Source organism: Odocoileus virginianus, chromosome 30, assembly GCF_023699985.2.
Source record: "Odocoileus virginianus isolate 20LAN1187 ecotype Illinois chromosome 30, Ovbor_1.2, whole genome shotgun sequence".
NCBI classification, from domain to species: Eukaryota; Metazoa; Chordata; class Mammalia; order Artiodactyla; family Cervidae; genus Odocoileus; species Odocoileus virginianus.
In genome coordinates, this window is record NC_069703.1 from 38,688,557 (window position 1) to 38,702,713 (window position 14,157).

At 34.7% G+C, this 14,157-nt stretch overlaps 1 protein-coding gene across 5 annotated transcripts in view; it reads right to left on the reverse strand.

The window, feature by feature from the left end:
* EYA3 (EYA transcriptional coactivator and phosphatase 3) overlaps positions 1-14,157 on the reverse strand; it is a 90,808-nt gene that overhangs the window by 72,491 nt on the left and 4,160 nt on the right. For 3 of the 5 annotated variants that reach the window (XM_020909105.2, XM_020909113.2, XM_020909107.2), the window contains exon 2: positions 3,610-3,715. The exons of the other annotated variants lie outside the window; for them this stretch is intronic. In XM_020909105.2, the coding sequence (XP_020764764.1) occupies positions 3,610-3,628 (19 nt within the window). In that variant the 5' untranslated portion in view covers positions 3,629-3,715. The remainder of the gene's footprint in view (positions 1-3,609; positions 3,716-14,157) is intronic. 5 annotated transcript variants of the gene reach the window in all.

Below are 14,157 nucleotides of genomic sequence, written 5' to 3' on the forward strand. Positions count from 1 at the left end.
TTCCCGAACCAGGAATTGAAGGGGGGTCTCCTGCATTGCAGGGGGATTCTTTACCAGCTGAGCTACCAGAGAAGCCCCATGTAAGATACTTTCCATCAATATAGTATTCTTCCTTCTTTCCAATAATTTGTTAAATACCTGAATTATACTAAATAAAAGAACACAAATATTTATCATATTCTTAGCAGTTATCAATGTGCTAATAAAACTTTTAATATTAAGACCTTACATCATTTTCTACAAGTGGCACATGCTTAAAACAGAAAGTAACATTTACTAACCACCAAACGAAAGTGTTGTATAACACAGACAAGGTGCTCCAGTACTTGATAATAATAAAAGTACAGAATTACCATACAAATTTTAGTTTTCTTACTTTCGTGTACTGGATCTGAAGTTTAACTGCATATTTTGCTTGTCTTTTTGTTTTGGGGTGTTTCTTTTAACCATTAATATAACCTCATATTATTTTACATTCAATGAGATTCATTTTTTTTTTTTTTTAGATTCATCTTTTTAAATTCAGTTCAGTGTAGTTGCTCAGTTGTGTCCGACTCTTTCCAAACCATGGAAGACTACAGCATGCCAGGCTTCCCTGTTCAACACCAACTCCCAGAGCTTGCTCAAATTCATGTCCATTGAGTCAGTGATGCCATCCAACCATCTCATCTTTTGAAATATCCAATATCTTCTGAATTAAAATATCCAATAATATACAATGGCTTGACATAGAAGTGGAAAGCAGTTTCTTAACATAGTGTAAATGAATGTAATTACAACTTACTCAAACAGCCAAACAAAACATACTCTGAGTGCATTTTTTTGTTTTAAGTACTTTCAAGGCATTTGGATAGTAACAGCTTTTCATAATTTTCCAGTTTCAATTCTTACTACTGACTTTTAATTAAACCCCTTAACCATCATTTTTGGAGAGAGTTTATATCCACATGCCTTCATGGGCAGAAATCTGGAAAAACTAAAACTAAAGGTGGTGCCAGTGGTAAAGAACCTGCCTGCAAATTCAGGAGATGTAAGTGACATAGGTTCGGACCCCTGGGTTGGGAAGATCCCCTGGAGGAGAAAAGGCTACCAAAGTTTCCCCAGGGAAAATGAACAGCCTGCTTCCCAAAATTAAATAAATCTCAACAATAATAGTTATAAGCAGCAGTAACCTGAAGAAGTTATCAAGCAGCTGGTATCAAGAAGTAGGTAATTGGCAAATGCTTACCATGCTGTCCTCAAACATAATTACACATATACACTGAAGAATGAAAACAAATAGCAAAATACCCTCTACTATGTGGCCTGAAGAAAACTGCTTCAAGTACTATTATTCAACAGTAACTGAAATCTTCTAAAGGGATCTATCAATTAATTTAGAAACAAGTGTCCTAACACCCAAAGTACCAACATAAAGCCTAAAGATATCTCTTCCAATTAAATTCTAATTTATAAACTAGGCCTCATAAAACAAAATCAGAAAAGATGTAACGAAAATGGCTCAAAACAAGAAAACATATCAACAGTCTCTTGCAGAACAATACTTAGTAGTAAGTATCAGCGGGATGATACTAAATGCTAATTTGGGTATCATAATCTATAGAATCTATACAGGATGTTTCAAATAAGTAAACAAAGGTTTATTCTAATATGTACAAACTTCTTACTGAAAATTAGACAAAAATAATGATGAGTACCTTGGAGGAGAATAACAAAGGCAATTAAGGAAGGTCAGTCCTACACCAGTCTTGAAAACCAACTATAGTGGGAAGGATAAGAGACCTATCGATTACTGAGCATGTAAAACCCACTACATATTTTTACAATTGTTGTCTTACTTAATTTTATCTCCACAACCATCTTAAAACACAACTGGTATCATCTTCATATCCCCTATGGACAGGGCAAGTGGAATTCAGAAATTTAAACAATCTACTTGAGGTTAATAGCAATCATGTTTCAGCTTAAAGTAGAACTATATCAAATAAGATGGTAGAGGACAGTGGTGAGGGATGGCTGTGCAAAATTGTAAATGCACTTAATGCTATGGAATGATATACAGAAAATGGTCAAAATTATTGTTATGTATACTTACCACAAGTAAAAAAAAATACAGGAAGATCCACAAGACTAGAAAGACCAAAATAATTATAAAATCTCAAAAGTGCTTAAAGTGCAGAAAATCCTTATTTAAATATTGTCAGAAAAACTGAGGATAATGTGGAGAAAAACATATCCACACCATACATTATAAGTAATTCTAAATACATGAAGAACTAAGCATTCAAATAATACTGGAGAAAACAGAATAGCCTATTTATCTCATCTGTGGGAAAGAGACTAAATTTGGGCCGATAAAAGAAAGCATAAGCAACGAATCAACAGATCTGGTTTTGTAAAACATACTTTAACGCAATGAAAAATAACAACTGTAAGAGTAAAAGGATATAAACAAATGGAAGCAATACCTGCAATAATTATGACAGATAAAACTTAAATGTCTACAACATTTACCCATCTTCTATTATGGGGCAAAAGGATACAGACAGTTTAAGTAACAACAAAGATCAAATCAGCACTCAGGAAAAAAGATTCTCACTACTAACTGAATAAATTTTAATATTTTAAAAATACCAATTCACACATACTAAACTACAAAAAATAATCTAAACAACAAAACCTAAAGTTATCTGAGACATAAGAAGAAAAGAAATATTCAGGCCCTTGCTGTAAAACTATATGTATCTTGAGACTGTTCTCTGGTTAGAGTATAAAAGATGTCATAAAATTGCTCATGGCCTGATTAATTTTTCTTGGATTTTCCCCCCAAAATTAAATACAGGGGTAAAAAGCTAAATCTGTTTTAAAATTTGAGTGTTTCTTGCTCACAGAAATGAAAAATTAGAAACAATCAACATGTGGAGAGATTTACCTAAGCTGTAATTCTACATTCTGTATTCAATGAAATTGTGAATTTTTCTTTAAGCTGTGCCAAGCGGCATGTGGATCTTATAAGTTCCCTGACTGGGAATCAAACACACCCCTCTGCAGTGGAAGGGTAGAGTCTTAACCAACAGACCACCAAGGATTTTGCTGTAACCTATTTCAATACATGTCCATTTAAAAGGTGAAAAAAAAAAAAGGTTAAGATTTTACACTCATTATAGCTTATAATAATAGCTTAGTAAGACTCAAAAGCAGATACAAAGGGATACAATTTGGATGTCTTAAGGTTTGTACGTACGTTGCTCAGTTGTGTCTGACTCTGCAACCCCATGAACTGTAGCCCACCAGGCTCCTCTGTCCATGGAATTTTCCAGGCAATACTGGAGCTGGTTGTCATTTGCTACTCCAGGGGATCTTCCCAACCCGGGGATTGAACCCATATCTCTTGCATCTCTTGCACTGGCAGGTGGATTTTTTACCACTGTGCCACCTGGGAAGCCCAGAGAGTAGCATGCTTCTTCATAAAAGCGCTTACTAAACATTTAATTTAAAAATTTTCAACACTGTGCTAAGCACTATATCAAGAAAATTAATAAATAGATTATACAGAATGATACTAGATAATCAGAAATTTTTATCATTAGAAAAATGTGACTTTTCTACCTTTTTGGGTTTTTTGCATGTATTTCTTTCTTTGGAACTCCTTTTTTTTCTATTTCCTGGATACAGCCTTAGAATTCTTTCTCAACATAAAATATTCATTGAATATCTGAAACCAGAAGAAAAATACTGAAGTAGAATACAGGATAGAATATGCTGGTATTTAAGACATATTCTGAAAGAAATCATAATTACTTACGGTGTTTTGCCTACTTTCAAAAATTCATGTCAGTGTTGAAAATGCCATTTAACTAAACACTAAAATGTATATATCAAACAGAGTAAAAATATAAAGGCTTCATTAATTGAAGCAGTAAAAGCTGTTAATGTTAACTTCAAGCAACAAAGTAAACAAGAGTAAATTTTAGGAATTTACTCTTTTCCTGGATAAAGACTCTTAACTGAAATAATTTTCCCAGAGGCTATTATATTCTGGTTGTTCTAAAATGAAGGAATCGAATCTAAAGAGGCCAGCAGTCTCAAACTCTGGAATCTTCTCTGAATGCAATTTGAAAAGGATGATACACAAATTAAACTTAAATCACTAAAAGAAAAGTATATACTTACCAAACAAACTTCAGGATAACATTATGAAAGTTTTGTTTAAAAAAAAATGTAACTTAAATTGCATTAAACCACAAATTAATTTAAGGATGAGTTTACAATATTGAGTTCTGTCTAAGAACAGAGCATATATTTCCAGTTACTTAATATTTTTGTAGTCTCTTAGCAGATCCTCTACATTTCTTTGTGCTGGCATTTTATCTTTTTGCTTTGTTATATTTTTCATTATATTTTCTAAAGAAATTACTTTTTATATATAGGAAAGTTGTTAATATTGGTACATTAATTTTGTAATCTCCCATGTTACCAAGGTCTCTTATTGTTTCTAACAATGAGAATAGTAAGACGGTTGATTCTTGAGTTTCATGTATATATTTTCCCCATCTGCATAAAAACAGTTCTTCCTCTTTCCCCAATATTAACCTCTTTATTTCTTCTGCTTGCCTAATAATATTCTTATACCTCCACTATAGTATTGAGTAACAGTGCTAACTGTTGAGCATTCTTTTTCTGTTCCTCAACTTAATAAGAACACATCTTGCATACCACTACTAGGCATGACACTGGTGAAGTGATTTTCTGCCATCCACAAAAATGACCATGTGGTTTTTCTCTTTACTACTAATATAGTGTGTTACTAGATTTCTGAATATTGAACTGCATAAAATGCACTTAGTTCAGAGATGAACCTCTTGCATTGTAGAGTATTATTTTAACATACTGTTGAATCTGTTTTCTGGTACTGGATCCATGATGTTCAATAACTATCTCTAATTTGAGAGGGCAAAGGCAATTTGCACAGGGTGAGTTCCCATTCAGGTCAAATACAGTCTTGCAAATGAGGTCTTTCAAGGAACCACCAGAAGGTCAAATAATGTTTCTCTGGGAACAGGGCTTTGAAGGAGCTCCATTCTTGTTCTGCCCCTTCCAGTGGCTTCCAGGATGCTAGTTTTCACCATGACTGTGGGCTGTTGGTTTCCAAGGCTGGAGCTAGAGAGAGGAGAATGGGAACAATGCAAGCTAAAATGCTACAAAGTTCACTGCTTTTGCTGAGATTCAGCCATTTTTCTTGACTAAACATTCAGATCGCTGCAAGCCTGTAGTTAATTTTCAGAATCCTGAAAGAGTTGACTACTTTTGCCAGTATCCTCACTGCTTTATGGAAAATTTTCAGAGGTTCTTACTCTGCCATTATTGTTGATATCCTTTGCACTTGAACTCCACTCAATCTTTATATTTATTAATGTGCTATTCACCCTTTATGATTCTTAAAATTTCAATATTTCCTTATTTCCTCTGAAATTACAAATAATTCTACCTTTAAAATCTATATTACATTATACTAAATTTAGTATTTTATATTAATTCATATTACATTATACTAAATTCATACTGTTCACTATTTCCTTTAGTGCTAGATGCATTTGGTACCTCTCTTTCACAGTATTAATTTTCCTTAAGTGGTTGACAAATCTAGGTTATTATTAGTTCATGTTTGTAGTTAGGAGTTTCAACTAAGCAGTTTTGTCTGAGTGGCCGAGAATCTTTGTTCATCTATTATCATATACAGGCTCTAGTTATATACATTGACTTCTAGTGACTATGAAAGAGGCAGGTAGGCAGTGTCTGCAGGTCACTTGCTTTCTGGATATGAATTTCTGCCTCTTCTGAATGTCATGTAAATTACCACAGATACATCTGGTCTCCCATGCCAGGACTCTACTTTAGAGAATACCTATCATAGCTTTATCTGGGCAAGAAACACTGGAATTAGCTACTCACTTTGCTTTTTGCTTCTACAGCTTTTGTTGTGGAAATCTACAGTTGCTTCAGACTGCTTGCTTCTTTCTAACCTCAAAATTCATTCATTCGTTTATAAAATAATTATTGAGTGTCTACTATAGTGCCAGGCACTAGTGTAGATGCCGGGAATTCAGTGACGGACACAAAGTCCCCAGCCTCAAGGAATCTGTATTCTCACAGGAAGATAAACAAATGCATAAGGTAATATAATTTCACAAAGTAATAACTCTTTGGAAAATAAAGTATAGAGCATGACTACAGGGGAGCTATTTCAGATTAAGTGATAATTTCTCTGAAGCGGTAACATTTAAGCAAAGCAGGGAATAATGCAAAGCAGAAAGCTATAAAAAGACTAAAGGAGGGCTTTCAGAAGCAAACAAATGTAAAGAAAGTAAAAGGGTAACAACCTAGCACTTTTGAGAAATAGCAAAAAGGCTGACTTTTGCAAGTTTTGGGTGACAGGAAATGAGTCCTGAGAAGCAGGCAACTGGGGAGATGATACACAGCCTTGTAACACATGATAAGCAGTTTGGGGAGGTAATGGGTGCTTCAAGCAAGAGAATGATGTGATTTGATTTATATATGCCAAATGCCATGGGGAGAAGAGAGACTATAAAGTAAGCCCTCCCGGGCAGATTGTTTTATATGTTTCGAAAGCATTTCTCTGGGTTTTATCCAGGAGACAAACACCAGATGCTCAAAATCAAGAGTAAGAGCCAGGAAACTGATGAACCTCCAGGCCCCCTTCCATTCTCCATATTCTTTTACTCAGAGTCTGGTATATTTCTGAAACTTCTGCATATACTTTATGGAATGATTTCTTCTCCTATCAATCCAATTAGAAATTCACTGAAGTCTCAGCAGCTGACGGCAACCTTTCTCAAGTACTACCTCGTAAAAAAAACTTATCTAACTTACCCATTAACACAACCACTCAAGAGTCCTCTGTACCCTGGAGTCCTGCTGAAGCAGACACAAATATCCAGCAGACCTACACTCACCTGCCCTTAAGGTTCCCTTTAAAGTAACCATAAGAGAGCCCTTCAGCTCTCACAATTTAGGCATCAGCACAAACCACATTTCTGTGGCCAAAAAAACTGGAAACTACACCTTCCCTGTGGCCTTTATGTGGACGTACAAAAGCCATCATCACGTTGGTTAACTCCTTCTGTAAATAAACAGCCCAGACAACTGACTGTGGTAAAGCTGGTGAATTCCTCTGGCTACTTTATTGGGAGGCATGACTGACTAATGTATCATGGTATTGTCAGCTGAAGGAATATTTACAGTAACTTTACACTAAATACACTAATCAGAACTGAGAAAGAATTAAAAAAAAAAAAAAACCCACACACATTTAGGTTGTACCAAATTCTTAATAGGAAAAATATTTTATCAGGAATAGATTCTCTAAGAAAAATTGTTTTTACAATTTCTAACCTTACTTCTTGGAAAATCACCCTTTGAAGTTGTCTGTAAAATAATCTTTAATAAAAATTAACACAAACTTTTCCCCACAAGCTTCCAATAAAATTGGGAGATAGTATTCCACAGAAAAAATTCCAAAACCACAGTAGAAAGTATTGAGAAGGGATGAGATAATCTGAATTAGTGTCAAAAGTGACCTTAATAATAATCCAACAGGTCTACTACATTCCTTCCAACCCTCTTTGAATCTCTCTTCAGTAACATGTCATGTCATTCACAAAGCATGAGTTTCTCTATGTGTGGAGATCCAGACTCCACAGAACTCTCAGCCTCAACACTTTATTTCTACCCTTCTTTAATCTAAAGTTAACATTTCTAAAAGAATCACATATTTTTCTATAGTTGCTATGGCCTGATCCATGGTATTCTCCAACATGAATGTTCTATAAATGTGTTGCTTCCAGGTATACAGAAAAATTTATACCTTACACTATCCATTTTCTAAACTCAAAATCCTATATAGCATTCTATATATCTATTCATCACATCTATTAATCAGCTCTCCAGTATTCAAACAAAATTTACTACATATTGTATTAACAGAACTGAGTCTTTTGAAACATAAGTCTTTAGCTGTCAGAACTATAAAATCTAGGTTCAGATCTTTTATTAATATTTTACTTCAAATTTATTTGCTCCTTCAAAAATCCATCAGCCCAAACATCATCACCCATAATGCCAGTGTATCATCACCCAATCATTCAGTGTAAAGAATAGTGAAGTAAGTTTTACCACTTGTTATTTTACCTTTTTCAATGTAATTCACCTCTTTAAGAGGCAGATTTGGCAAGCTTAGAGCATGAACTCTGGAGTCTGACTGTGCGTGCTTAGTCACTTCAGTTGTGTCCGACTCTCTGCAACCCTATGGACCATGGCCTGCCAGGCTCCACTGTCCATGGGATTCTCTAGGCAAGAACACTGGAGTGGGTTGCCATTTCCTTCTCCATGGAGTCTGACTACTTATCTTCAAATCCCAGTTCTGGCACTGATGAGTGGTGTGGGAGCTTAGACAAGTTATTTAACTTTCCTGAGCCTCATTTACTTCATCTGTAAAATGGGAAAAATACTAATGTGTCTTTCTCAAAAGCTTGTAATGGGTTCAAATGAGTTAATATCTGTAAAACTCTTAGAATAGTGTCTGGCACACAGTTAGCATAATATAACTGTTAAAGAAAACAGTTTGTTTTTTTTTTAACAGACTCAGGACAGAAAACTGGTCTTGAGTGAAAGTCAATTCATTACTAGTTCCTCTTAGTTTTTCAAAAGGCAAAATATTAATATTATTAAAGGTAAGGTCCAAGTAACAAGCGATTCCTGTGAGACAGGGAACAGAATGGGTCTGCAGCTCATAACCTTTGTCACTGGCTTTGATTCCAACACCATACAAGAACTTCCAAGTCCTCAAGGAGAGCTACTGTCAAGCTCCTGGGCAAGAGAACACTGAATGTCAAACATGTCCTGTTACTTAATGATATGAGCTCATCATGGTCACAAATACTTTCAGGAGATTCAATTGTGCATTATTAATAGCTAACACTCACGTAATTTGTTTCATGGGTCAGGCGCTGTTCTAAGTACTTTATGTATATCAACTCATTTAATTCTCTCAATAAGTCTCTAAGATATGCATTATTTATTATTATTACCATTTAATAGATGAGAAAACTATAGCACAGACAGTAACTCATCAACCTGGAATTCAAGCCCAGGCAGCCTAGCTTCAGAGTCTGAGGTTTTAAACCACAGCTATGTGCCTCAGTTTGGAACACCAAAGACAGGATTAATGATTTTAAAAAGCTGATCAAACTGAAAATGTATGCTATGTCCTGCTATAGTCATAAACGGCCAGAATTCACAAGTTAGGTAATAAGAAGATACTAAAAAGGCCAGTTTTCTTCTTTATCGTTTCTCACTCTTGTTCTTCTCCAAGGCCTCCTTGGGAAATATGAGTTAATACAACAAATGAAGTGCTTTAAATAGTGCCTGGCACATAGTAAGTGCTCATTACCAGCTAAGAGGAGATAATGGTGAAAACAGTAGAGTCTGCATGCTGACCCTGCCTCATTCTAATAGCTGTGATATGCTAGGAACTGTTGATATCTCTACCATACTTCCCCTTTATCATTACAGGAAATGAACAGGGATAATAAATAAATCCACTATAACAAACCCTAAAGACTTTTCAGTCGTGTTGCTTTCACATGACTATATACACAGGAGCAAACTGCTTCACTCCTCTTTTCTCTGTTCTTGGTTTACAAAGACTGGATGGGGGCCAGAAAAAAGCAGAATAAAGCAGCTTTGTAACCTTTTGACCAGTTGCCAAGAGCAGAAGTAAAGTTTGTAAAAGCAATTTAATCAAACTAAACTTTGACTGTTAGATGGAAACTAGAAAAGGAGTCTAATGATAGAACCTCTACATACTATCAAAGCAGTGTCAACGTCATGATATTACTGCAGTTTTTTTAAATGATGTGCCTAAGACAGAGGCGACAGAAACAATAAACAAGGTCTCCTTCTATCAACTGCTCTGCACAATTATTTCAATTAAAAGCTTAAGAGAATCAAGATACATTTCGGTGAAAAAACCTAATAAATCCAAGCATCTTCAATTCCAAAAAAATTTTATACTGGTAAAAAAATCTAGTAGTCACTAAAACTTTTCAAACTGTAAGTTCAATGCATTATTAGATTATCATATCCATTTAGTGGATATTAATAGTTTGCTTTGAGTGAAATGCAACTGGTGGTGGTTTAGTCGCTAAGTTGTGTCTGACTCTTGTGACCCGATCCCATGGACGGTAACCTGCCAGGTTCCTCTGTCCTTAGGATTCTCCAGACAAGAATACTGGAGTAGGTTGCCATTTCCTTCTCCAGAGGATCTTCCCGACCCAGGAATCAAACCTGTGTCTCCTGTGACTCTTGCATTGCAGGCAAATTCTTCACCATTGAGCCACTAGGGAAGCCCAATGCAACTAAACAAAACTAAAAATTAAATTAAACATTATAATGCATTACCAACATTAAAGATAAATATTGTCCCATGAAACTTCTTTCAATTTTAAATATCAGTATGTACATATATGTGTATAAGTACTGGATAACAACGAAAAATGCATATTATAGTGGGTTGTGATCAAAAAAGTTTGAATGCCATTTTACCCAAAGATTAAGAAAAAAAAAGACTAATCAAAAAGGAGAAAAATATCCACTTCAAGGTACGCATGATAAAACATGAAAAATTTTAATGATTCTCTAAATTAGTTTTTTTAAGGCAAGCCTCTGAAAATGAACAAAAAGGGGAAAAGGAACCATCTGGGTAAGAATCAATAGTTTATCACAATTATTCCAAATAAACAACAATTTCACAGAATGAGAGGTACCAACACTGAATGAACATATACTAACAGGAGATACACAGAAATGAGATAAATAGTTTCAGTTTGACTAGCTATTAAACACCACACCAACACAACAGATGGTACATAAGCAAAAGCTATAGAACTCACTCTCAAGAACATTTATTTTTCAGTGTTATCTAAGGGGACAACAGAGGATGAGATGGTTGGATGGCATCACCGATTCAATGGACATCAGTTTGAGTAAACTCCGGGAGTTGGGGATGGTCAGGGAGGCCTGGCATGCTGCAGTCCATGGGGTCGCAAAGTCGGACACGACTGAGCGACTGAACTGAACTGAACCTGTAGCAAAGTTAAGAACTGGTGAAAAGGAAAAACAGATTTGAAAAATTCAGTGAAGTAATACATTAATCACTAGGGTATGTTTTTTAATAAAATATATATGCACTATTTTGCATCCTAAGTTGTTGTTCAGTCTCTAAGTTGTGTCTGACTCTTGCAGTCCCATGGACTGCAGCATGCCAGGCTCCCCTTTCCTTCACCACCTCCTAGAGTTTGCTCAAATTCAAGTCCATTGAGTCAGTGATACTATCTAACCATCTCATCCTCTGCTGCCCACTTCTCCTTCTGCCTTTTGTTCTCTAAATTCTGAAATTATTTCAAGAAAAAAAAAAATCACACACACATTTTGGATTATGCTGTCAGTAAAGAGAGTACGATTATCATAAATATCATCAATCTAGTAGGAAAAAATTAACATCATTGTACTAAATTAAAATGCCCTCTTATTTTGAAAAAAGGAACAACAGGTGAATCTGACCTAAATCTTCTTCAACTACTATGGAAACTAAAGAATAAATTCAATTTCACCTAAGAGCTAATCATTCTAATTTATTCCCATAGTAACAGTGCTGACAGCAACAAACTGCCAATTTTCCTAAATTCAGTAATTGCTACATTATTAAATTTCAGGTGAAAGAAAACTGTTGAAATTAGAAAACAAACTGATTATAAAACCCACATATAAAAGAAAGCCCCTTTCGAAATAAAAATCAAACGTTTAAATCAAAGTAAAGAACATTCTAAATACCATAAGTAAATCACCACAGCAATGCTTATACTTTTCACTTCAATAGTAATACTTTTCTGACAAAGAGAAAAAAAAAATCAAGACAAAAGCTACCATTAAAAAACAATGTACTTAATTAACATGTCTGTATTAATAAGGGGGGGTTAATACATAAGAATTAAAATAAGCAGTATCTCTAACCAAGTGTCACTTCTGACCAGAAACAAGGTAGTTTTTTGGTTAACCAGATCCCATGATTCTCAGTTATATTCAAAATACTCAGAAAAATAACTTCTCATCACATATAAGTTTCAGGCTCTGGCATTCAGATTACCTCAACTATTAAATCATCTCCTTCCCTTAGAGAGGCAACAAAATTTTTAAATTTGGAAATAATAAAAGCACACAAAAAGAGTAGCAGTATTATGATTAACAATATTCTAAATAACTATTTGCATTTTTAATTAAAAAAGGAACTGTTTTATGAAACAGTTCTCTTTTCTACAGTAAAAATAAAAACACTAATTTAAATGTATTACTCTAAATACAGTAGTCCTGAAGAGATGGGTGCACTTAATTTTGCACAAATTTCCAAATCTGTAAATGAGACTAGAGGTAAGTCAGAAATTTCAGTTTTAGTTTTCTGTTTTATACTTCAAAGTTGTTAAGTTCATATTGTGGTCAGTAAGATTTCAAAGTTCAAGACTATTACATGAATTTATTTAATATTCTGCAGATCAGAGAAAGTGAAAAAACTAATGTCAAGAGGTAAACATTTTAGTAATAGAGAATACATTTTGTTAAACTCCCTTTTCTCCAGATACCTCAAAAGTAATTAACTTCCGTATGATAATTTTTTAAGAGAGAAGGATATGGATATGATTTGCTTTAATTTGTGGTTTTTGTCATCTAAAAAACCTAGGTAGTAAATGGTTTGCAATTTACCTTAAGCCAGCATTTATAAAACGATCAGGTAAAACCACCCTTAAAGTTCCCAACCAAAAGCAGTATTCTTCTGTGTTTCAGAAAAATTGGATTTTTTTAACTGTTATGAAGGAAGAACTCATTAAACCAGTAGAACTCTGTACAAAAAGGTCATGAACTCTGGAGCTACAAAATCTAAATTCAAATCCAGCTCTCCTGCCAACTAGCTGTGTTACTTTGGGCAAATTATGTAACTTCTGTGTCTTGGTTTTCTCACTTGTAAGTGGAGATAAATATAGTACTTACTTTACAGTGTTGTAAGGATAAAAGAGTTAATATTATTAGTAAACCACTCGGTAATCCCTGGCACAGAGTAAGTGCTACATAAAACGTGCTTTAAAAAAAAAATTACTGTTTTAACACTACAGATTTTCACACTTCAATTGTGAAAAAGTTTTCCAAACGAAAATTATTTAATTATATGTATAAAGAACATGACTTTATATTAAGCTGTAATAAAGATTAATGCAAGAACCTTAAATAGTGAAATCACTGATTATTTTTAAAATTAAATATCATAAAACCTACTTTAAAAAATCAGGGGTTTCCCTGGTGGCTCAGTGGTAAAGAATCTGCCTGCCAACGCGGGACTGGATCGATCCCAGGTCCTGGAAGATAACACGTGCTATAGAGCAACTAAGCCCGTGGACCACAACTGCTAAGCCTGTGCTTTAGAGCCTTGGAGCCCCAACTACTAAAGCCCACTTGCCCTTGAGCCGGTGCTCCTCAACAAGGAAAGCCACTGCGATAAGAAGCTCAGGCACCCCAACTAGAGAGTAGCCCCCGCTCACCACAACTGAAGAAAAGTCCTCACAGCAATGAAGACCCAGCGCAGCCAATTTAAATAAAAATACTTAAAGTGACACTTTCCTAGGATGGATTAAAGCTTATTTTAATTCTAATATTTTTTCCCCCTACACCCTGGTGATATAAGTTATGTTTACTCTTGTATTTTAATTCAGATATATACAAATAAAGTAACATTAAGAATCTAAGTGTAAATGTCAGCCTTGTAAAATGTCACCTACTTCACATGAACTGTCTATATATGTGATATAACTGTACTACACAGTAGGTATCAAAAGTTTTTGCTGAATGTCTTACAAAGATTGTTACTATTTTCCAGGGTGAATAAAGACATATCTACCTAGTACAAATATTAACCAAGCTAATAAGTTAAAGTGCATCCAACAACACAATCTGTAGCAAGATCTCTAAGATATTAAGCACGGACTGCCTTGAGCCAATCTGTTAAGTTACAACAGGTCAGCACTAACTACTATT